This window comes from Mchenga conophoros, linkage group LG18 (assembly GCF_057382185.1).
Source record: "Mchenga conophoros isolate Kocher_MC1m ecotype Shallow Benthic linkage group LG18, M_conophoros_male_GT1.1, whole genome shotgun sequence".
Lineage (NCBI taxonomy): Eukaryota > Metazoa > Chordata > Actinopteri > Cichliformes > Cichlidae > Mchenga > Mchenga conophoros.
The window spans coordinates 9,076,280-9,101,644 of NC_140543.1; the positions used below are offsets into that span (position 1 = coordinate 9,076,280).

Below are 25,365 nucleotides of genomic sequence, written 5' to 3' on the forward strand. Positions count from 1 at the left end.
ACATTGTTATCTTTTTACAAAAAAAAACGAAAAAAAAACCATGAGAGGTTTTAGGACAAAGTTTGTGTTTTCCATTGTTTAAGCACCAGTTCCAACCCAAGGAGGTATGTTGTATCAACAGAAAAGGCTAACTTGGTTATCATTTTGCAGAAAAAAAGAGAATGCTAAAAATAAAAACATGAGAGGTTTTTGGACAAAGTTTGTGTTCTCCATTCTTTAAGCACCAGTTCGAGCACCGTTTAAGCTCCGGCACCGTTTCAAAAGTACCGGTTTGGCACCGGTATCGGATAAAACCTAAACGATACCCATCCCTATTCTTGACTGGCTGATGAGCTTGTAGCACAGCTGATATCGCAACGCACAGGAACATTTTCTCCTCCACTGTGTGATTCACCACAGGTGCCTAAAAGAATCATGAGGTATTTATATTCAGTATCTTATTTTACAGTTAAGTCATAAATCTTTTTTCTCTTCACCTTGCTTTTAGTCTGTACACTTGGAAAAGTCCTGCCTTCATAATTCATGTCCTTCCTTGCCTCACATTGGTCACTGAGTTTTACCAGGAAAAACACTTCCATCTTATCCATAATAATATCTGTGAGCCTGATTTATGCCCCAGCAGGTACCACTGCACTGCTGTGGTCATCTTGTACTCTCCACTAGCTCTCCCAACATTTTCCTTCTCACCTGCTCAGTATTCAAATCACACACTCTCCCTCACTGGCACAAAACTTCTTCGGAAATGGGTCGGAGAACTGTGCTGGTTACAAAGTGCTGCTTAGCATCAGCAAAATCTGAGCTCTATGATGTGCAAACATGACATCTGTGTGTTTAGCTGTGTCTCTGTGAGAGCTAGCCTTTAGGGTAGAGGGGTGTATTGCCGCAAGCAATTTCTGTATCCGTGCTGTGCTTCACTAGGCTAAACTACGCTAAACTAAGCGCCCAGATTAACACTGAGACAGTCATTGTGTGGGACTGGCCTCAGCTTCAGGGTAAGCATGCCGAAGCACAAACGGCTATTGCTGTCATGTCAGAAATATTCTTGGATCACACCGCTGCCCTCAGATATCTGGGCAAATGAAGGTCAACGTTAAGGTAACATCACTCAAAATGTTTCCTTTGGAATGAGCGTGCAACCAGTCTTCTCGATGAGAAATGAGTTTGTTTAGCTTCGTACCAATTCCTTAAGTGTAGAGTAACATAAGGAGGTTGTTAAAATGGCTAGGTTAACATCTGGCCAGGGGACAAGCGTTGAAAATGAGGCATTTGGCTAACACGGGCAGTTTTACGGTTCTGCTGATTAATGTGCACTGTTCCTGGTTCTTTGTTCAACTGTTACTGGATATTTGGAGGGTAATTCAAATCTTTTTTTTCCCCTGATATATTTACTGATAGTCTTAATCAGCATGCAGTTGGCTAATTCAGGGGTTTGTTGCAAATGAGCTGAGTTCAACTAGTTATCAGCCTACCGTGAAAAAGTTTACTCGACTTCAACAGTGATACTATTCTTCTACGTATGCTGCAGATGGTGCTGTAAACACCAGTCAGAGCTGCTCTGACAGACAAACAGATGACGGCACCAATTATTTTTATATGAGATATCTCAGGGATTAAATGTGTAGTTAAACATCTGTACATTGGCAAAAAAAAGCAGTTTTCATCTTTACTTAAATGTGATTATTAAACAAAGCTAGACCCTGTTTTGCAAACTGCAACCACTCTTACAGATTTGAATTTGAACATTTTAAATATAAAATATAATATAAATATCATCTAGCAATGCATTTTCACTTTAGCTACTGTACTAGTCCATCTGTGTTATTGCACAGTCCCACCTTCCTCGCAGATTAAGCCCTGGTGAATGGGTCGGTGTATCCAGTCGGCAGCCTAATCTCATAATCAAAGCGCAGATGGAGAATGGACGCAGCTCCAGCTCCATCATCCGTTCCCTACTAACCATATCTCCATCTTTCACATCCAGCAGGCTGCTTCACACCATCCCACCATCTTACATCATATTACTTAATCAGCCCAGAGTATTTTTGGCACAGCCAGCACAATACCGCCCATCTACTGTATGTCAGGAGTTGGCAGCAGCCATTGCAAGCTCTGCAGGCAGCAATCTGGCAGCAGACTCGCCTGGCATGGGAGTTCTGTCCAAACTAAATGAAGACCAGCCGCTGCCGTCTGGATGCCGGACGGTTAGCTAGCTCTGTTTGAACGGCTGTCAGCGAGGGGCGTGTCAAGCTGGGAGATGAGACTGTGCCCAGGCACCAGAGAAGCTGGCACTGCTGAGGACAGCTTCATGTTTGAGTGTTAGTAAAATCAAGCAAGGCAACGACACCCATATGCTTTCCACTGTTAGATTTCAAGTTCAGCTGAACCTCTCGGATGGAGGGAGATGGAATGGGAAGTACTTTATTAAAGTGTTTCCAATTGTGTGCGTTTAGTGTAAATTCGAAAGGCTCAGTTCTCACAGCACTGTCTGAGAACATTTCAAGTGTCTTAGATGATCTATTATTGTACACACAAGCAGATCAATAAGTCGTATTTGGTGCTTTAAAACTTTGTTCCGCCTACGATTTGCAGCTCCTAATGTCTGAACACAGGAAGGACTGAGCAGTGATCCTCCCTGTATAGCCTGTGGAAAATACTGCTTTGTTCGGAGAGCATAATGAGATGCTACCCTACTTTTCTTTTACAGGTGTGTTTAGGGAAAACATCAAAAATAAACAACTCAAAGCTGTTCCGTGCGTGGCAGGCAGTAAAGACAAAGGCATAATCCTCAGCTTGCAGCCGTACAAAGCAAACTCCCCAGATGTATAGGTAGTCTGTGAGGATACACGCGTGAGGTTTGTGTGTGTGTGCGTGAGTGCCTGCCTGTTTACCCAGTCGCACAATGCAGGGAGGAGGGGAAGGAAAACACAGGGACAGGCAGGACCTTCCGAACGCAGTTTAACAAAATGTCAAGCGCATTCAGAACGCCATTCGACTGAAATGCCATCCAGGCGAGGTAGCAGAGCGACAAACAGTGCAGAGATGGAGCTGCGTAAAGCAAATGCCAGACAAATATTTATAATTATAACACCTTCTGACTGATAATGTACTTGAATTTCTATAACAGTATATGGATTCAGAGACTTAAAAATTCCAAACACCTAGGCCTGCACAGTGTTGATCTTCAGCACGGCTGAATGGGATTTACACACAGTGCTTCTGGAAGTGTGTGCAGTAAAGTTAAGTATGTGTTTTGGACAGGGTTGGAGTTAAAAATAAGAAAGTGTGGCAGGGGACACTGCAAATTCAAGAAGCATCCTGTTTTAAAAATAACAAAAAAAGTCAAGTCTAATGAATTCACGAGGCCATTTTAAAGAAACAGGTTTCTGCCTTAAATGAGGGGAAAAAACAGTCCGAAGACTCTACTTGAGAGAAAGCATGTTTACTCAGACCAGCTCGGTCTGTTAAGAGGTACTGGGCAGGAGTCTAGCTTTCTTCCCCTGAAGTGTGGTATAATATAATTGTGCTGAAGGGCTGCACGCCACAGGAGGAGAGTTTTATATCGAAGCCTGCCTGCTGTAACGGTGTCAGGTGGTATTTATGAGACTTGTAATGGCGCTGAAGCCTAGGCACACCTGCCATGCTGGGAAGGGTACACACACACGCACACACAAAAGCACACATACACGTTCACTGGCAGCAAATCCTTCAGTTTCCTTGTTTCCGCTTGTTTTTAGCTGTTGTTTGGATGCATATCAGTGCTGGGTTGCTTGACGAATCTGAGGGTTTTATGTACACAAATAAAAACAGAACATGTCTTCACGTGGATTCAGTCTGAGAGAAAGCAGTGTGACATAAACAGTTTTCCCTTTTTCAATAGAGCAGCGTTTTTCAAGTCAAATCATCATCCAGCCGAAAATGAAACCAGTGTTTAAAGTAATCATTTTTATTAATCTGCCGATAATTTTCTCAAACTTTAATGCCTGAAAAACCGGCTTAACATTGATCAGTGAACACGGTGACACATCTGAACTGTTGTTTTGTCAGAGTAAAAGTAAAATACATATATAAATATATTTAAGCATAGTAAAGATAATGGAGCTCAATAGAATAAACTAATAATGGCTTCCTATAAAAGTGGTATTTGGGTTTCTCCTAAGGCTTTTCTGCCTCTTCAAATTAGAGAAGGCAGACTAACTAAAGGTTGGTGAGATTAACTCAAAGCACCTCTGAGCTCACATTAAGATGGCTGCTGCATGAGACTGAGAGGAAAAACAAACCGTGTTGATGAAATCAAGTCAAGACGTGAAAGCTGCAGCCTCTGAGCTGCACCTGTGCCAAATCTCTCGTACCTCTAACCCAAAAAGGGAAACTGCAGCTCAGACAGACTTGTGCTTAAGTTTCGTACATGATGAAAGCAGGAAATTAAACTTTTTACCCATTGACTAGAGGGGCTGAGTTTCCAAAAGCCAGCAGCTAATCTGGTATCAGAAGTGTCGACTTATTTTGCTGTCAGTTTGATATTCCCGTAACAGTCTGTATGAGGAAACCCATCATTTAAAGCACAGTTTCTGTTCAAGCCCAGCAGCTCGCCAGGCTTTGGGAGAATTTTTAAAATGATTTTCTTAAACAAAACAACTCTCAAGTTAGCAAAAGTATATTATTTACCTATTGTCACTTTTGTTAGGGTTGGAATGAAAGAGGTTAACCACCATCAGATGTCCTCTGGCTGGTAGAGGCTGTGTTACTTGCTCTTCATGCTGGAAATGGGAAATAACCTCTCTTCTTTTAACAGCGGGAGAGTCTCCCTAAAGTCTGATGTGGAGCCATCCCAACATACTGGTTTTACTAGAGCAAGACGGGAACATACATTTGAATCCTGTAACAAGTGCATCAACCTTGACATGTCAGTTATTGAGACCTCTACATTTTTTATCTGCATGATTTTCTTTTTTCCTGAAAAACCTGATTCCTACAATCACACACATGCAGTGCACAGATAATCCACCAGGGATCAGTAATTCATGCAGAGGGTCTATTGAGTCATCCAAAATGGCTGCTGTCAGTCAGTGACCCACAAGTGACTTTTCAAGAATATCTTTGCCAGAGTAAGAAAGATTGTTACTGATACTTCAATAGGAATATTTAATGGATTAACGCAATGTAAAACTGCTTACTTTTAAAATCGCCAGATGCCAGATGTAGCAAAAGTTGATACAAGTTAAAACTCACATATGTAAATTGATATTATATTTCTTTTTTTTTTTATTCAGAAGGTTCAATAAACACTGTAGTTTCAAAAAATGTGAATTTTCTGGTAATTAATTCATAGTTCAGGCTTTACAGGGGCAAGTATTCCTGTAATGGTGCACTGCTTTCCCACACAGCTGCTTGACAATATAAGTCCTCCCACCTCATTCACTGGACTAATGTCACAATGCTTGAATTAGTAAACACGGTGTACATATACATGGACCCAAACCAGCTAATCTGAAGCAATATGGCCTATTTTTAAGATTAATTTTAAAATCGTATACTTTTAATGCAAAAAAAATAAATGTTTTACATAGTCTACAAACTTGATCCAAAAACTAAATATCGCCTCATTTTCCACCTAAAACTGTTGCTTTCGATAGACATTAATAGTGTTCGTATAAACTGCAACCTATTCTGAATGCTTTTGTGGTTTGACATCTGATATTTATACTTCACAGCGCACACTGAAAATTACACATGATCAACAGGTGTAAAGGTTACATCTTCCCAGCATTAAGAAGAGACACCTCTGCAAAAATAATCCTAGGCTCACTACAGTTTTATGCAATGAGCCCAATATATACTGCAGCAAAATTAGAGAGGAAACACTGGGAGGACACAGAGGTCCTGCTACAGTGACACATTTTTATAAGCAAACACCCCACAAAATCACACCTACGTGTATGTTTATGGCTAACAGCTTCCATCTTCAAAGCTATTTTCTAATGTTTGCACACAGAGTGCAGTGTACATATAGACTCTAAAGCCAATGAAGGTGGCCTTCTCAAACGTGTCTTCTTATGTGAACGCAAAGCAAGCCAAAATCCCACGGAGAGACAGCAACACAAACACGCAAACAAAAAGATGAGAAAGCCTGCGCTGTCGCTGCTCCACTCTCCACCTCTTGTCAACTCAACAGCTGACACCTCAGCAATCACGCTGCAACAGCAACACTGACACCAAAACTGCTTTGATCAACAGAAATATAAGTGCGTAAGCACAGCGGCGTTCTCAGCGGCACCGGAGAAGACTGTGTCCTATATATCCTGAATGCTCACCAAAAAAAACAAAGCGAACGGGAAATAACCATAAATCCAGCAAAGAATAAAAGCAGTAAAAACAGGAAGGAGACGATTTTTACTCCAATGACCTGTAGTTTTTTATGAATTAATATTCAACCATGAAACTAGACAACAGCTGCTGCTTTTGAATTGAATTTCTGAATCAATTTGATCAATAAAATGTCAAAAATGAATATCCTGTGAAACAAAGAAAAGCCTTACAGCTGAGCAGCTGAATATGCTCCATGTTAACCAACTGATGAACAAATTGTTTCAGCTCTACATCTACTAGGATATGAAATACAAAACATTTCAGCTGCTACTGCCTGGGACACAAATGAGGGACACAAAATCACACTTTAAGCACCGTTTGATTAAAAACTACTATCGCCAAATGTCCTCATCAAGTATGGATGCTGCACGAAGATATTCATGGCTTTTTTTTCTTGTCCATGTTTATTCTCTGTTCATTCCTGTAGCGCTCATTTCTGCTCCTGAAGGGTCCAATCACTGCAAAATTAGGATCCTTACCTTACAATATAATGCGCCTTGACACCAATGTTGTTGTGATTTAGCGCTATATAAATAAATTGAATTTAACTGATTGCATCTGGAGAGAGTTACTACTGCTTAAGCTGATCAAAAAAGCCCCTTAATGTTAAAAAGTGTCTTTGGTGACAACCTTCAATCCTAAACCCTAAATATATATATTTGAAAGTATTTTTACTCACTTCTACTCCACAAGGTCGAACCAGGAAATATTTTGCACATTTATCAACCATTCGATGAGTCATTTTTGCATTTTTTAAATTTTTTGTTTTTTCATCAGTCCGTTAAAACGATGACTACCACAATTGGTATGCTAGTGGAAAATCCCCTTGCTTTTATTTTGATCTTCGATATAACTTAGTCTCCTCCTCCAGATGAATTCCAGTTTTGGACTACACCTGGTGATGACAGTTCTTCTTTTGCTCTGACGAGCCAGGGAAGGGTCGCTCTTACCAGAAACGTCTGGAGGTGGCAAGCTGCTTCACGTGATACCACACCAAGCTCCCCAAGGCTTCAAAGTAGCACAAAAAAATAGCAGCTGCGGTCCAAGAGTGTGGAATTACAGTGTGCCTGTGTGACGAGAGGAAGTTCATTAAATTCCTCAATTATATTTGTCACAAAGCACTTGGAGATTAAGACACAAACACTGCTACTGCCAGGAATAGAATCCAAATCTGTGCAAAACTGTCACAGAGTCGCTATAGGCTGAGTCGCTATCACGGCGTGATTCAATAACAGCAGCAAAAACACATATTCAAATAAAATGCTTGCAGAGTATGACTTTCAGATAGTGCTGACACCCTGCCAAGAACCACTGTGGAGTGCTAATGTGGTTATTGTCACAGCTTCAGTACAAACGTGTTGCTTCTTGCCTACAGCCCATCAAAACCCGTGCGATCTTCTCACGCAGCAAGCCACCTCAATTACGGCAGCGTCACCTCCGGCTCCATCGGCCCTTCATCCTTCCAGTCTGGGAGTAATTCATGAGGGCTGTGTGGCCTCCATTAGCACTCCTCCGCAGGGACGGGACAGACTCTAAAGCACAGCATTCAGGAAGCACACAGGGGCCCCGCACTTTACCCTAACAGCTTCATCAACCCTCCATCCCTAGAGCCTCACACATACACACACACACAATCTCTGGAGGGCCCAATTAGCAGCCATCACCTGTAATTCAATAACAACACTCCCTTTCTTTCAGCCACTCCAGCTCTCTCTTTCTCTCGACTGTGAATTTGCTTGCATAATTTAAAAAGAACGGCGCTTAATGTTCTCCTGCATCAACAAACTAATCTAAATCTACAATGACAGTCTAATAGATTTGAATAGACTTTCAGATCATGTGTGCAAGCGAGGTGCGTTCCACCTTCTGGTGTTCGCTTTCACAAGCTTCATACATCATCCTGCTGGCTCCACGGACAGCAAATCAAGCCCACGGGATACAGAACAGATGAGAGACAGAGTTCACAATCCACGTCTCTAATCAAATCCTCTGTTCTCTCCTAACTTATTCAGCTTCTATGCCTCCTATGTGGCAAGTGAAGGAAGGGAGTGAACCCCACAATAAAGAGTAGCTTAACCACAAAAACTACAGGCAACAGAACCAATGAAAGATGTGTCCTGCAAGCAACTTCTTTTGTCCCAACAACAGATCAAAAGACACAAAAAGAGACATTTTCATTCTGGATTTGAGAAGTCTAAACTGTCAAATGCATTTTTGTTACAAAAAGAAAACAAACATGAGTCTTTTAGTTTCCAATTAACTTTCTGTTGATCGAGCAGACATGTGTTATATCAATAAACCTAAAAACACCCATTTCTACAAGAAGACTCAAAATTATGAGTCAACACAGCAAGTGTTCAAGCAGCAGTGTGAAAGGTGAGAATAAATCGCTCAGCTTTGCCTCCAATCTCTTCTCCAATCTTTCTTCCAGTCCCAGCAGCAGCACAGCAGGACTGCTGGGACACTCCTCTGAGTCTCAGGAGTGTCTTTAATGAGTCGGGCCATTCCTAACCCACCTGTCCACTGCTCTTGATTTATGTCTCCTGAGACCAGAAGCACTGCCAGGACGTCGCCCTCCTACTCCTACAGTTATTTTTTTTCATATTGTTTTCTTTTTTTGGTTTGGATGGAAGTGGCTTACTATGAAGAATGAAAACAGAAATGGAATTAATCACAGTGACGTCAGACAAAAGTAAAAAAATACTCACATTTGCTCTCAAATAAGCAAAGAAACACAAAGGGAAGCACATTTCAGATGCAAGAACTAAAGAATATGGTGTCTGAAAGGTTACTGTCAGACAGCACTAAAAACTTTAAAGTAGTTTATTTCGCAGAATATATATTTTTTCCACTTCTGGAGCAGAGATACATAATGCAAATCTGGCATTACAAAACCTGATTCATTGGTGTATGTCTAATGTTTAGTCAGCTGACCAGCTCATTACTCAAACAGTCACTACAGCTCAGCTTGCTGCTATGACTCAGTGGTAGTAAGAGAAGAAAAACTCTTTAGTTCTGTATTGTGTCAAATGTGGAGATCAGAAGTGAACTAAGGTTTTATTCTTTTAATGATTCCACTGCTGTGCACATTACTGCACTTTAGTTTATTCATTTCCACTTTTACTCTGCTCTCAGCTCTGCGTGCATTTTTTGCACCAGCCTCCCCACACCTGTCGCTTTTTGGTTTACCTTTGAGAAGTGTCCCAATTTTAAACAGTAAATCAAAGCGAGTATAGCCTATCACAGGCAGGTGGCACTCCACTTCAGTGACCAGCACACGCAAAAATTACAAATCAGCTTAATCTCTACTGTACGGCGCCCTCGCCCTCGGATCGGCACTTTGCCTGGAGGCGGCGTTCACTGATTTCCTCTGTTCTCCTTTTCCGCCGGCAGAAGAAGAAAAGAGAATGGAGGATGGCAGGGTATGCAAATTGTACCACCGCCAAAGAAGAAGGAGAGGAGTTTCCCACTGGCTGAGTGCGAAACGAGTGCTCCCCCTCTCCCAGGACTTTGAATGGGACTCTTTCTTTTTGAACACACTTGCCTGCACGCGCACACACACACACACACAAACATAACCCACAAAATCTCACAAAAGAGTTAATGCATTCAATATCTGAGTGCATTAAAGCGCTCTTATAAATGAACACGTATGCATTATTTTAAGGCGGTGGTCAGCAGCAGCAGATCGGCCTCCCTCCCACCCTTAGCTGCTAGGGGAACCTCTCGAATGCATGAATATTCAGGTGGCAGAAAGGGAACAAAAAAAGGCAACAGCAAAGCGTGTTAATTGTGAAAACGGGTTAGACCACCTGTAAGACGTTTGGCAGTTCCTCCGAGATTTTATGCACTGGTGGCGCTGGAGGTAATTTTCAGTTCTGGTTCCACATTTGGCTTTGTTTAGAGCGTAGGTGGCAGAGAGCAAACTTTGTATTCAAAACATCGATTTTTAACGGCGCTGTAAAGTCAGAAGGATTTGGCCTAACGATAATCTTATTTTAATATGACACGGCAGAAAATGAGCTTTCTGGTGCCTCTCAAAAACATTTTGTTTTCTGGGAAGAATAATGACTACAGTCTTGCTTTTTTTCAGCAGCATGAAGCACAGGATGACTGAAAGAAATATAGAATCTGCTAAAGTAAATGCAGCTTTTACAGTAGCAACTAACAGAACAAAGGTATTATTTAGTGCTAATGCAGAAACGCAGTGGTGATGATGATGGACACCTACAAAACAACATGTTTTAATGGACAAAGACGTCATCACATTTTAAAGCGAGCTCTTTTAAAATGACATTAGTAAACAGGCACAGTTTAGTTTTCACAGCCTTTTATTTGACTACTTCCTTGTAATCTTCATGCAGAACAGAAAGAAATTAACACCGAAACTCTGAGCATCCTCATTCTGGTCACCGCTGCACAGTTTCTCTCAGCATACGGCATCTTGTACTGTACCTTCTGCTATAACACAGCTTGAGGGCTGCTCCACTGACCTCTGACCTCGCCGTGAAGGACACAGAATTTGCCTGCATCTTTTTTTTTTAAAATCTTTATTTAGACAACTCTGCTCTTTGCAGCCTGAATGACACAATTAGTTGCTCTCAGTTTCATGTTAAATCAGAGGGCGCCGCACCATTTCCTTTTCACCTTGACTAAAAATAAGTCTCACGTTGAGTGTTCACGAGCTGCAGGGGCAAAGCGCTCACACCTGCATGACAACAGGCACGGCTGGGCTGGGTCATGTTTTTAGTCATCTGTCAAGCCAGCACAGCTAATAAGTTGATTGTGATTGTTGCTGCTATATTGGGTTTACCTCAGAGCCTTCACACATGTACAGTAAGGCAACATGAATGCGACGCATCAAAAGAAGCTGCTACAAAAGAAAATGTTTCTTATGTTGGTCACACACAAATGTAGAGGATGAGGTAATAACGTCCGCTGAAAGGTGGAGAAGCTGCTCTGCTTTTCGATAAGGTCGTGGTGCACTACTTCAACAGATTTCTGTGTTGACTTTACAAATCTAAGTGGAGCACATGAGTCACTGCTGGATATCTATCAAAAAGGACTCGTGTTTTATTAACCTGATCACGGATAGACAGCATTAAAAACTATCAGCTTTCCAATACTCCCTGTTTGGGCCATTCGTTCAAATATAGTATCTGATCAGCTTTTTAATGTGCATAAAACATGAATACAACCAAAGCAATAAATGTAACAGTGACTTGAAATGAAGAAAACTGACAGTATAGCTATCAAATACCTGACTGTGTTACCGTTTTTGTTGTTGTTTGATTGTTTTATATTTACCAATTCATAGAAAGAGCTACGTTCAGCAGCTCTCTTGTTCAGAAAGGTTCACCAAAAATGGTAACCCCACATGATTTGGCAGCTTTTAGTCCCGACGTCCTTCATGATGTGATTTGTGTTTCCTCCTGCTGACTGTGATAAACTCATCGACGTATTCACATTTAACTTTGATGTTTACATTTGTTACCAACAGATACACCATACAAACTTCAACCTAATGAACTGTCTGACTCTTTTATCTGATTTAAAGCTAGCACTACAGAAACACTGTACAATTCAGAAAGCTTAAAAGCTTAAACAGCCATTCAAATCTAATCCACACGCCTCGATTAGGCCACAATGAGTCGGCTGCCTTCACTTTCCGTGCCTGATCTGTCAAGGTGCCTTTATCAGCACACGTCATCTAATTGAAGCAACAGCATTCAGCGGGAACCGCTGATGTTCCCTCACAGGCACTTTGTTAATGCATGTAAATCCAAACAAGCAAGTCTGTGTTGTCATGCAAAGCCTGGAGGAAAGTAGCAGCTTCCCACCTTGATGCTAACATCCCCACAATACACAATGCACACACACACAGAGCTCAATTAGTCACAGCAGCAGCATCAGTTAGCCCTGATGCACCTCCCCCTCTGAACCATAAAAAGCGATAGGGAGGGGCTAAAGCTGAGCGGCTAAAGACATCCTGTAGTGCTTTGTCATTCCATAGCCCCATTTGTGCAAAGGAAACACACACACACACACACACAGCTTCAGGCTTTTTAGCACAAGGAGAAAGTAACTTCAATGATCACTGGCCATAGATCAATTAACAGCTAATGTTGACCACAACCACTTCTAATACCAGTCAGACCACTTCCCTCTGAAGCGCTCATCTCCCTCACAAACAGCAGAGGCGGCTGTGCGAGTAAGTGTTCACATAACACTCAAGTAATATTAAAAATAATAGCCTTACATGCAACAACTGCATTGGCTAGAGCATGTCCAGATAAAAATACAGGGTTGCATTACAGAAACAACTTGGATTTTGTGTAATTCCATTTGCTAAATGCAATTATAAGCCATTATAACGTCAATCATTTGATACCCAGCTAATCTAATGAGTGTAACAGCCAGTGTTAGCTTGCAAATAAATGTTCAGCATTACCTCTGAGGCCTCACATGACTCTGTGGGACTGTGTGAAAGACAGCTGCAACTGGAGCACCTGAGGGTGACCTCAAGAATATAGTTCAGACATAAAGATAAAAGAGACCTATTAAACAGGCTGCCACTTTTATATGCAACCCATCTTCCCGTAACGAAAGTATGTGTGCAGCTTTTCTGTGTTGCTTTGCACCAAAAATACAGTCCTGCACAGTGAAATATCAAGCAGTGATTTCAGATAATAAGCTCAATTAAATAGCAGCTATGGTCCTTTCACAATCAGGCGAAGCTTGGTGGTACAACATGCAAGACATTAACAGTGCAATACGGCAACTAGAGAGGAGTGCTCATAAATACGAGGGAGAAGGAAAATGCCATTCATCCACACATCAAACAACAGCAGCCTGATCAAAGAGGCCCAGCATTCACTGATTCACACCAAGAAATGTCTGTTTTGTTGACCTGATATTAAAGAGCAGTCACTGAGAAGAGTCACTGAAAGCTGTCTGTCACTGCAGCAGCATTGATTCTACTGGCAATGCTGCATGTCATTTCTCCAAATGCACATCTGCCAGTTAAATATTGATTATGAATAAGAATATTTGCATTAGCACAACATCAATTATAGAGGTACAGCTGAAATCAAAATGGCAACCTAAACAAAAACAACCCCATCAGCAATCACTCCGAGAACAACTCTCACTTCCAGAGTACAGACGGTGGTGACGGCAGAGTCCTGGCTCGCTTTTACGTACAGTATGAGTATCCAAGCCTGGGAGTAGGCCGCTGTGTTTATCCTGTCAAGGTATGTTAACACCAGGCTGCATTCCTGTAGTCCCTAAATTGCAGTGTTAGATTACAGCCCAGCTGAGAGTGCAGCACTTTAAAGGCGCTGGATGATGAAGCCGTGACCAAAGCAGCGGCAGCAACAGGCAGGGCACATGGAGGGCACACACCTGCCATTTACAGTTGTACTGCAGACAGTTAGCATGGCAAAAACAACTTCACACTTTAGCTTGAGCTCTTTTTCCTGCCAGACATCTGTATTATATACTTCAAAAATAGTATATTTGTTTTATGTGCACTAAATGTACAGATTAACTTCATCTTGGAAAAAAATGAGGGTTACTGGAGGTCTTTGCTTGGCTTTTGCATCGACTTGTTCACAGGAAAATCATTTATGTTGAGAGCCAGAGGAAGGCAAGCTCTCTGCCAGCTATCATTAAAACCAGACAGGTTGGGTTTAGTTTGTTTAGATAGGCGAGAACAATGCTATTTGAAGTTGGGTGGCACAATATCACAGCACAGAGACAAGTGGAAATGAGACCCAGTGCTCTTTCAAGAAAACTGCCATGTGGCTTGTTATTAATGGATAAAGGCACAACTCCAGAAAATGACAAAAACCAGACGTGAAGATGTTAAACCTGACATTCTGTGCTGCTCATACATAAATAATATGAGTCAAAGACAAATCAAATTATGTAGTTTTTTTATCTTTTGGTTCCTAACTAGCTCCAGAGGAGGCACTGCAGCAAAGACCACAGTCAATGATTAGCTTAAATTACAAGGTCTGGAAGCAGATCGCTATCATCGCCAACTTGACTTCTATCAGTGACAGATTACCTGCTCCATCTGATAACGATCTGCTAATGTTTTTGTTAAGCGCTCTGGTTCAGTAAAACCTAATTGTCCAAAGTAAAGAAATGCAAAAAATCAAACTGGAGATTTTGAGCAAGAGGAAGACAAATGAAGTCATAAATGGGCCCTTAGAACATAAACAAAGCAGATATTAGGCTAATAATGTACAATACAGCTATCAGTGATTTCAGTCATTCTTCTAACGTGTAACTGTAAAATGTGCTATGATTCATTATAAAAACTTAATTAAAGGGAACAAGGCAGACTGGACCCAGGCAAATGTGAGTTGTTAGGAGCAGAGCTATAAACAATTACCTGATTGTTCTACTGACAGAAGATTAATTGAAGAACCATTCTCATATTCTTTTAGTTGATTAGGTAATATTATTAATAAAAAAGTAAACAGCCTCTATTTCCAGCATCTGAAATGACTGCTTTTGCTTTTTAAGCTTAATCTAGGTTCTCTCTCTACTGTTTGTGGAGCACAGCAATAGGGCTGCAGTAGTATAGAGACCGTGTGCTTTACCAAAAATTGACAGATTGTTATTATTTTTAAGCATTTGCTGATCTACAGCGTTTAAAAAAAAATTAACAAGCTAGTGATGGGATTGGAAAGCTGTAGCAAATTGTTTAATGTGTCAGAAACACACACAAACTTACAGCTTACAGCTTTTCTGGCAGTTTATTGCAAAACAGAGACATCAAACTTGTGGCAGTGGAGCTTTGGTACACCTGAGTCACACACAATGCTCTGTCCTACTCTGATTCTGCACTAGAATCAGACTAAGTGATAACAAAGCAGTTGCACGGATGCTAAAAATCTACTTGTCTTCCCAAACATAAAGTAGACCGGGACTTAATAAAGCAATCAGAACCCAATCGATCAAATAAATACAGCTGATGATGTAAGTGACATCTAATGGACATTCATAACAGACAGAATCTGACAGGTGTATCATCTCCTTGCTTCCTCAAAAACCTGTACATACATATTTGACCGATCAACAACGTGCTTCTGTTTTCATCCTTACCTGATGCAATAACTGTAGAAGGCCACATATATTTCTGATATGTACACAACATTAAAAAAAAAACATAAACCACTGCAATTCTACAAAGTCAGCAACTTGAAAATGTTATCTGGGGATTAGTGAAATTATAATAAGCATCTTTGGTAAATATGTGATAATTTATAGGGAAAATATACAAGCATTTAATCACAAAATGAATCAGCATATACCTAATTAAGATGTCATCCTCCTTAATGAGTAAAATCTAAAAGGTGAAATCTAGCTAAAATTACCTAAGCAACCTGAGTATTCACCTGCAAGACCAAGGATGAGGAAGTAATCCAGCTTTATTTAATTATAAAGGGTCCATTTATATGAGTATCAGGTAAGGTGAGCATTTTAACGTGACAAAGAAAGAAGCTTTTCAGGGACTTTAGTTGATTAAATCAGCAGCTGGTTGCCACATCACGGTGACGACGACTGGTTGGAGGTCATGGTACATTAGCACAGGCTAATATTTGGTACATCAGCTCTTTTAAAAATCGAAGAGGTAGCTGAGGACAAACATCGTGTGTGCCACCTGGATCAAAAGGTAACAGGAAACGAAAAAGAAAACACACACGTGTAAAGAGGAAGGGTGGAAACGAACCGAAAGGCAGAAGGCGGATGAGTTTCACCTGCAGCACATGAAAGCGCTGCGCACTGAATCACAACACCTTTTGCCATCTTGATTGTGCGCCCCATTACACGGACCGGGATGCGCTCCTTTCCCGTTACAGGCTCGTTTCACCTCAAATTTTAGAGGATGCACAGAAATGAGGAGCTAAGAAGCATTCCCATCAAGAAACCGTGGCTTAAACGCCGAGATCGCCACGAGAAAATCGGTGAAAATACACCTTTATAGGTGTTGCATCACCTTGCGTACCTGGCTGTCTCCGGTCCAGAAAAAAAGCAGCAACCCCGCCTTCACTGCAGTAATGGTACTGACCGCCATTCCCTTCCGCACACTGCTCGGGAAATTGTATAACGAACTATCAGCACAATGGATGGACACGGGAGGTTTGACGGTGAGCCACATAATCAACACTGTTATCGCACATGGTGAGGAATAGGGGAAGAATAGCCACCTTATGCCCCGCTCATTTTCCAGAGCAGACACACACACGGAGAGCTGTGGGGGTGCACTCGAACAAACGAGGCAACCGGTCCCACAAAAAATACATAAAAGGGGGATAAATCATGTTCAAGTGGGTCAGAAAAACGTGTCGATGCCATAAACACCGCCAGAATAAAGAGGGGTTGTTTAAAAAAAGGGGAGACGAGCAACCATTCGAAGCTGGCATGGTGCACACGGTGAGAAGTACCAGAAATAAATATTTAAATAATCACGTCTACCTGCACAAGTTGACATTTGGAGCGGTTTTTCTGGCTCCTCACGACACGCAGAGCTTTTAGGAAACGGCGAGCAGATCCTGTTCCGTGAACGGTCGAGAGCCGCAGGTGTTATTTGTGTTTATTTATAGGCCATTGGTCAGCCCCGTTATCCGCGTTCAGGTAAACATGATGATGATGATGGTGATGATGATGATGGCTCCCGTGTAGACGCGCAGAGTCACCGTCGTGTCGTCAGCAGGAGGGGGAAAAAGGTGCTTTCCAGCCCCTCGGCTCACAGACACACCATGCCTCATAACGGTACCCAAAAATATATATATTTATGGGTTTACTTTTTTTATTGGTGGATGCAACGAAAGAGGGGGAGAGTACAGGTAAGGAACTGGCCAATGAGGGAGTCCGGATGTAGGTGGGTGTAATAACGTTAAATTTAGACAGTCCTTTGGAGCCAAACTCTATTTACACTTTCTTTACTTCGTAAAAAGAATGAGATCGTTTTCATAATGAGATATGTGAGATAAATCCCCGCGATCCTGTATAAACACCACTAAGCAGCTAACCGGTAATTACGTATTATTTCCTTTTAATACATAAAAAGCAGCAAAAACAATATATATTTCCAGTATTGTGGCATGTAAACAAACCCGAATTTACCAGTAAAAGAAGCAAAAGTCGAAAACGTGTAATTGAAGCAATCTGCGAGGGAATCGAGAAAAAGCACGCCGAATAAGGAGAAAATGCTAAATGAATAAAGGTACGCTGGTTCAAACGGAGACTAAATGCATGCACGCGTGAAAATAAACTCGCGAAACCTACCTACTTCTGCAGAGTAAACAATACAATATACACGCTTACCTTAAGTAAGACAGCATGTGTACTTGCAGTTGGAGCAGGGAGGGGTAAAGTGGACTTGAAATAAACATCCCATGTCTTTGCCATCACCGGAGCAGCACAAAAATAAATAAATAAATAAGTCCACCACAACAGCGTGATCCACCATCCGGCCATCAAAACAACACCCATAAAGTAAAGTTATCTTCAACAGAGAGCGACCACCAGCTCCGTCAGGGGGGCCGAGCAAGCAGCAAGTTAGCATGAAACTAACTAACACCGCAACAACCTCGCCCTAAAAGCTCACACTCTCAACTACAAGCTGCGCTCAGCGGGCCACGTTGTTATGCGAAAGCCCCGCAACCTGCCGCCAAGTGCTGCCGTCGTTACAAAACTGACCAAAAAAAAAGAAAAGTGGAAAAAACAAAGAGCAAAGTGGAAAATGCAAACAAGTCTAAAAGCGCTCCTCGGGTTATTCTAGCAGGCAGATAACGGTTCACTCAGTCGGGTTTGCCCCATGCACCGCTAGGCGGAGAGAGAGAAGCCAGCCAGGTATAACGGTACACCACCACACTGGGATATGAACGCACTAATACGGACCAAAACTCCCTGAAATGTGCTCCAACTAACTTCCAAAAGTCCCCAGAAGAGGTGGACAGCTCATCGACAGCCCGCCTGCCTCGACCAGCAGCGGTTACGGCAGAGTTTGGACTTACCGCTGCTCCTCCTCGGGTTCGCCTGTTTTCTGCGCTTACACCTGGGGCCATCCGCCATGATCCTCTCGCTGAGTCTGAAACGCAGCGGCTCGCAAGTCACCTCCCTCCCTCCTCCTCCTCCTGTCTCTCCCGCCTCCCCCCACCTCCTCTCTTCCTCACCCCTCCCATCCACTTTACGACATCACCTTCTTCCTCGCAGAAACACCTGGTTTGCGACAGACTGCCCGCTTTTACGGCATCACCTTCTCAAACACCTCAGCACATGGCCCCTCCTACTGGCCGCACATGGGCGAGCTGGGAGCTCAGCTGCTGCTGCTGCTAACACTGCTGCTGTGTCAGAGTGGGTCCTGCTCGCACGCTGGCTGTGCCACCCACCTGACTGCTGAGTGGGAGATTGAAAAGTGTAGCAGTAAGGTGTTTCTCTGCAGGTGGAAAAGTAGAAACGTGGCGACACAGAAGAGCTAAGGGGGGTGTCAATAAGTCACTGATAAGAAGTGCTGGAGGAACACTGGGAAACATACAAGTCAAAGCCATGAACTAATTGATTAATTAAGAAGTCAGCTGGGTTTCAGTTTTCACACTTTATCAGCAAAGTGGCAAATTTGTTGTTGATTAGTTACAATTGATAGTTACACTGGAGTAGGTGATAATGGAAATACTCAAGTTCAAATTAGTACTCAAAGTTCCTGAGTGTTTCAAATTCAGCTTTAGTAGTCAGTGTTATCAGAGACACACAGAAGCCATAATTTACTGTATATTACATTGTTGTGTCATTATAAATAGTCTACAGTGTTGTTGAGGTGAAGCTAATTTACCTTTTTAATTTTAACTGTAACAGTGTAGTTTGCGTGTGTGTTTTTAAAGCATGTTCTTAAAGTCCTTAAATAGATGTGATGTGGTTGAAGTGTGATGTATAAAGTAGCCGAGTGGTAAATATTGTACTTTTTAGCTCATTGCATGTGCTTGATACCTGTACTTACACTGCAGATTTAGATAATAAAGCAAACTATAGTCTAATCAATAAATGAAGCATGTTGTAAGTGCATGTGTTATATGTTAGAATATAGTAGACTGAGACTTTTTCAGTAATGTCATTTGCATGTGCATATTTATATATAAACAGTAATGTGCTGTGGGATGATGGGAAATAAGTGCAATAAAACATTGAAATATCTGCAAACATACATTGGAATACAGTATATAAGATGAAAACTGAGTTTTTACAATTCTAACAGGCACCTTTATTCTTCAGTGGTGCCTGAACTTTCACAGCTAAGCTTTCTTGTAATTTCCTAAAGTGGTCTTTAAAATCAGTTCTTCAGGGTTCTTGAAGGACATCCAGAGTTCTTCTCTGTCGGCTGGCTTTTGTTTCATTCTGTGCTTCTGTAATATTGAGATTCAGGATAGTGTTCCACTGTGTATTTTTCTATCCAGGTATACTTTTAGTGCATTGACAGTGTGTTTGGGATTGTTTTCATGCTGAAATTGCTGTTTTATGGTATTGCAGAGCATTTCTCATGATGCTTCAGAGAAAAGTAGATGGATCAAATGAAGGACCAGATTTAACTCTGAGGTTCCATGTGAGGTCTTTGCTGTATTTTTCATCTTTTTTCAGATTTTCAAATGAAGACAACTTTCAGATACTGTTCATCTGCTATGGGTAGTTGTTTAGACTTTCAATTTTTCTTATGTCTTCCAGTTGTGCAATTTCTAATGATTTTTTTAAGGACAAACTTCTTACCATGTCGGGATATGCCAATTTTTCCATTGATAGCTCTCTGGAAATCACCTTGTTGCTGTAGGTATACTATTTTATGTCTGCCAAACTGTGTTATCGTTGACATTTCTTTACATTCAACTACATGAAACGGGGACAAGTCTGATAATAAAAAAATTGCTAAAGATAGAATTTAAAATTGGCTATTTGCTATATTTTCTGTTATTTGTAGACACTACACTGATTCATCCCACAGGTTAAGTGCTTTACATACAAAAATAGAGATTCCTCTGAAAACAGTCAGGTGCAAGGACTGAACTAAAAATGGCAGCCAATGAGGAAAGAAAAACTATTCTAGTGAGCTTTTGTTCAAGACCACCTAAAAATAGAAGGATAGAAAAGACTGGCTGCATGGTAACAAAATATAAAAAATGAGGGAATATATTTTTATTTTGATATTTTGATTATTTGACTTTGGGATGAACACATAACTATTAGGCAAAGGTTTATTTATTTATTGTATTTATTTAGTACTACTACTAAGGAAAGCATAGGCCAGCAAAGTTAATCTGATCTCAGTGCCAGCCCATATCATGAATTAATCATCTCATACCCTTCTACACAAAGTCACAAAGGACCTGCCAATTAACCTGCTTCACCAGGCTTGCAGTTGCTATGCACCTGCAAGCCCCTTTGCAACCCACCAAGCTTCACTCCAAATGTTTAATGTAGATTTAAAATGTCCCTAACAAATAAAAATAATAATATTTTTTTTGAATATTATTCTTGAAAGACAGATGATTATCACCTAAAGGCAGCAAGTTAATACCTCATAGGAAGAAGCACTCTTGCACTTTGATTTAATCTCTTCTGATTTTCTTGCTCCTGTCAGCCTATGACAAGTGCATGAAGAGAGGCGAAGGGAGGACACTCATGGGGTTTTACTCCGTTGCATCACCTCTTGTGACCACTTCTTGTATCTTATTTATATAAACTCAAATACACTTCCATATTTATTTACACTAAAAGAAGACTCTCCTCTCACTGTCTTGTGTGTCTGTGGAAATGACAGACCCGACACCAACAGTATTTACAGTTGTACACGCTTTTTTTGCTCTGTTTTTCACTGTGCAACTTTCCAGCTGCCCTGTTTGTAACACACACACTCTTGTCCACCTCAGGTCCCGGCACATCTTTTATAGAAGAGCCTTGATCAGTTGATGGAGCTCAGGTGTGTGTCAGCCTCCTCTGACACCGCACCCTGAACCCACTGCTCCAGCCCTCCCCTGCAGCTGAGCCACAAACCACACCCTGGCACAGTGTCATAGTAATCTTCTTTCAAGACATGTAGAGTAAAATACTATGTAAACATAACCCAAATTAATGTGCTTGTTATTTATTTATTTAATTAATTATAACATCTTATAGTTAAAAACAACTAGTTATTAAAATCAAAACCCGTGAGCTAAGAAAAAGAAATATTATGGCTGAATGCAAGTAGAGCAAGGTTTTCCTCTGCAGAGACAGAAGTTCATAGACAGTTTGCAGCAGGTCAGAGGAATGACCTTTAAGGTCCACTCGAGCTATTCTTGTACCTGGTGACGATCAGGTTTCCAGTTCATACATACCAGGTGCTGCTGAACACCGAGACTTTCTCAACTAGTCAGGTTCCTCTGGATGTACCGACAGCGTGTGAAGAACGGTGGATCAAGTTAGACTGAAGGAGAATAACAGGGAAACAGCGATTACAAACAATATTTAAACACGAGAACAATCAAAACAGAACAATACAGAGTTGATATGCAGTTGCAACAGACCACAGTTACTTGATAGTCTGAAGTCTTAACCTTCAGTGCTCACAGCAACATCTTCTATGTGCTATAATAAAGTAGAATCTTTGCTTGTTTGTTTGTTTTAATGAAGGTTTCTTGTAAATTAGTTGCCTGAAGATAAGGAAAGGATTTCCATTTCCATAAACTTATTTTATTTTAATTTGGCCTGATATGTTTGTAAATGTCGAGATTTTGCCCTGAATGCAAAATACAATTCAGTACTTGACAACCCTGCAGCAGATAAAGAGGCAGGGCTATTATAGTGGTCGAGAATGACTGCGGAGTATGAAAGTCATACTTTTTCATCTGTTAAATAACTCAATTTGCTGCTATGTCTGTATTTATTTGATGAACCACTACTTAAAGCATCACTTGAGTAAAATATGAAAAGCTGTATTGTAAAGACTGTAGAAAAGTGTTCAGGTGTGCCCTGGGGTCCTTGTGTAAAAATAAACCTCCTCAGATTACATAAGCAAAATTCAGTGCAATAATGAAGACTTGTGTATTAGTGGAACGTATTTAGTGTTGGAAATCTCACGTGACTACAAATCCCCTTTTAAAGTGCCCCTTTCTGTCATGCACTGCATATTTTTACTAGATGGGTGCGTAATACATTTTACTTTTTTTTATTGTTTGTCAGAACGTGTAGGATTGAGTTTGCGATTACAAATTTGTGATCAGTCTTTGTATCATTTCCTTTTGTTCATTTTACAGACTAAATGTGTCTCAATAGCTTTAGTTTCCTGCTGAAGTGCCTTAATCTCCTCAAACTGGAAATTAAGCAACTACCAGTGAAATTGGGAGGCAATATGAGCCTTTGGACAGTGGACAGTGTGACTAGTCATAGTGGGAAAACCACACTAGCAGCATTAACAATGGATGGGGTCAATCTGAGTGTTCCAGTAAAGCATGTTAGTATAACCATGAGCTAAAAACTCAGAAGCACCTAAAGGAAAATGTAGTTTTTACATGTTTTACTGTTGTGTATCAAAATGTCTGCATTACATCAGTTTTGCTGTCATAACCCTGAACAATACATCATAATAGACTCTGTATAAAAGATGGAAGTAGCCACCATCACATCAGTTTTCTCGAGTGAAGCCTCAATTTAATGGCACTTGTCATATTGGGTTTTTGTAAAGCCAGAAGTCACTACACTTAGAGTAGATGGTAAAATGCTAAGGTATGAGATAATGGAAGCTGCATAAAGTATACAAGTGCCATAAATGGACACACACGCCTGCTAATTTTTGAAGTAACAGACCAATTGCATGCTATGTTATATCTTTCCACAAAACTGATGGTAGACATAATATTTGTCTTAGACTTCCATGCTCCAAAATGCACCAAGAGAACAGGGTAAAAAGATCCATTCCAGTGTATGTAATTAGCAGAGGTGAAGCTCGGCAGACAACAATCAGCTACAGACACCAATATCAGCATGCGCTGTATGTCAAAGAAAGTGACCATGTCTCTGATTTAAGCCTTAATATTATCCAAATGGATTTGTAATAATTAAAAAACAGTATACTTGTGCCTTTCAAACATTTTAGATTCATGGGCAAAGATAAATACAGTGGGGCAAAAAAGTATTTAGTCAGCCACCGATTGTGCAAGTTCCCCCACTTAAAATGATGACAGAGGTCAGTAATTTGCACCAGAGGTACACTTCAACTGTGAGAGACAGAATGTGAAAAAAAAATCCATGAATTCACATGGTAGGATTTGTAAAGAATTTATTCGTAAATCAGGGTGGAAAATAAGTATTTGGTCACTTCAAACATGGAAAATCTCTGGCTCTCACAGACCTGTAACGTCTTCTGTAAGAAGCTTTTCTGTCCCCCACTCGTTACCTGTATGAATGGCACCTGTTTGAACTCATCATCTGTATAAAAGACACCTGTCCACAGCCTCAAACAGTCAGACTCCAAACTCCGCCATGGCCAAGACCAAAGAGCTTTCGAAGGACACCAGGAAAAGTATTGTAGACCTGCACCAGACTGGGAAGAGTGAATCTACAATAGGCAAGCAGCTTGGTGTGAAAAAATCAACTGTGGGAGCAATCATCAGAAAATGGAAGACATACAAGACCACTGATAATCTCCCTCGATCTGGGGCTCCACGCAAGATCTCATCCCGTGGGGTCAAAATGATCATGAGAACGGTGAGCAAAGATCCCAGAACCACACGGGGGGACCTGGTGAATGACCTGCAGAGAGCTGGGACCAAAGTAACAAAGGTCACCATCAGTAACACACTACAACGGCAGGGAATCAAATCCCGCAGTGCCAGACGTGTTCCGCTGCTGAAGCCAGTGCATGTCCAGGCCCGTCTGAAGTTTGCCAGAGAGCACATGGATGATACAGCAGAGGATTGGGAGAATGTCATGTGGTCAGATGGAACCAAAGTAGAACTTTTTGGTATAAACTCAACTCGTCGTGTTTGGAGGACGAAGAATACTGAGTTGCATCCCAAGAACACCATACCTACTGTGAAGCATGGGGGTGGAAACATCATGCTATGGGGCTGTTTTTCTGCCAAGGGGACAGGACGACTGATCCGTGTTAAGGACAGAATGAATGGGGCCATGTATCGTGAGATTTTGAGCCAAAACCTCCTTCCATCAGTGAGAACTTTGAAGATGAAACGAGGCTGGGTCTTCCAACATGACAATGATCCAAAACACACCGCCCGGGTAACAAAGGAGTGGCTCCGTAAGAAGCATTTGAAAGTCCTGGAGTGGCCTAGCCAGTCTCCAGACCTCAACCCCATAGAAAATCTGTGGCGGGAGTTGAAAGTCCGTGTTGCTTGGCGACAGCCCCAAAACATCACTGCTCTCGAGAAGATCTGCATGGATGAATGGGCCAAAATACCAGCTACTGTGTGTGCAAACCTGGTAAAGACCTATAGTAAACGTTTGACCTCTGTTATTGCCAACAAAGGTTATGTTACAAAGTATTGAGTTGTATTTTTGTTATTGACCAAATACTTATTTTCCACCCTGATTTACGAATCAATTCTTTACAAATCCTACCATGTGGATTCATGGATTTTTTTTTTTTCACATTCTGTCTCTCACAGTTGAAGTGTACCTCTGGTGCAAATTACTGACCTCTGTCATCATTTTAGGTGGGGGAACTTGCACAATCGGTGGCTGACTAAATACTTTTTTGCCCCACTGTATGCGTAGGAAGATTAGCAGGCAGGGGATAGCTCAGTAGGTAGAGTGGTCGCCCCATGATCGGAAGGTTGGGGGTTCGAATCCACTGAACGGCTACCCTGAGATACCCCTGAGCAAGGTACCATCCCTACACACTGCTTCCCAGGCGCCTGCATAGTGGCTGCCCACTGCTTCACTGAGTGAATGGGTCAAATGCAGAGAAAAACAAGTGATTTCCCCACGGGGATCAATAAA

The 25,365-nt window shown here is 41.4% G+C and overlaps 1 protein-coding gene across 3 annotated transcripts in view; it reads right to left on the bottom strand.

The window, feature by feature from the left end:
- LOC146553163 (zinc finger E-box-binding homeobox 1-like) overlaps positions 1–18,521 on the bottom strand; it is a 76,063-nt gene extending 57,542 nt beyond the window's left edge. For 2 of the 3 annotated variants that reach the window (XM_085256103.1, XM_085256102.1), the window contains exon 1: positions 18,402–18,521. In XM_085256103.1, the coding sequence (XP_085112229.1) occupies positions 18,402–18,459 (58 nt within the window). In that variant the 5' untranslated portion in view covers positions 18,460–18,521. Of the gene's footprint in view, positions 1–16,857; positions 17,277–18,401 lie in introns of those variants that run through there. The other variant, XM_085256104.1, reaches the window with a different exon arrangement.
- Between the last annotated feature and the right edge of the window lie 6,844 nt (positions 18,522–25,365).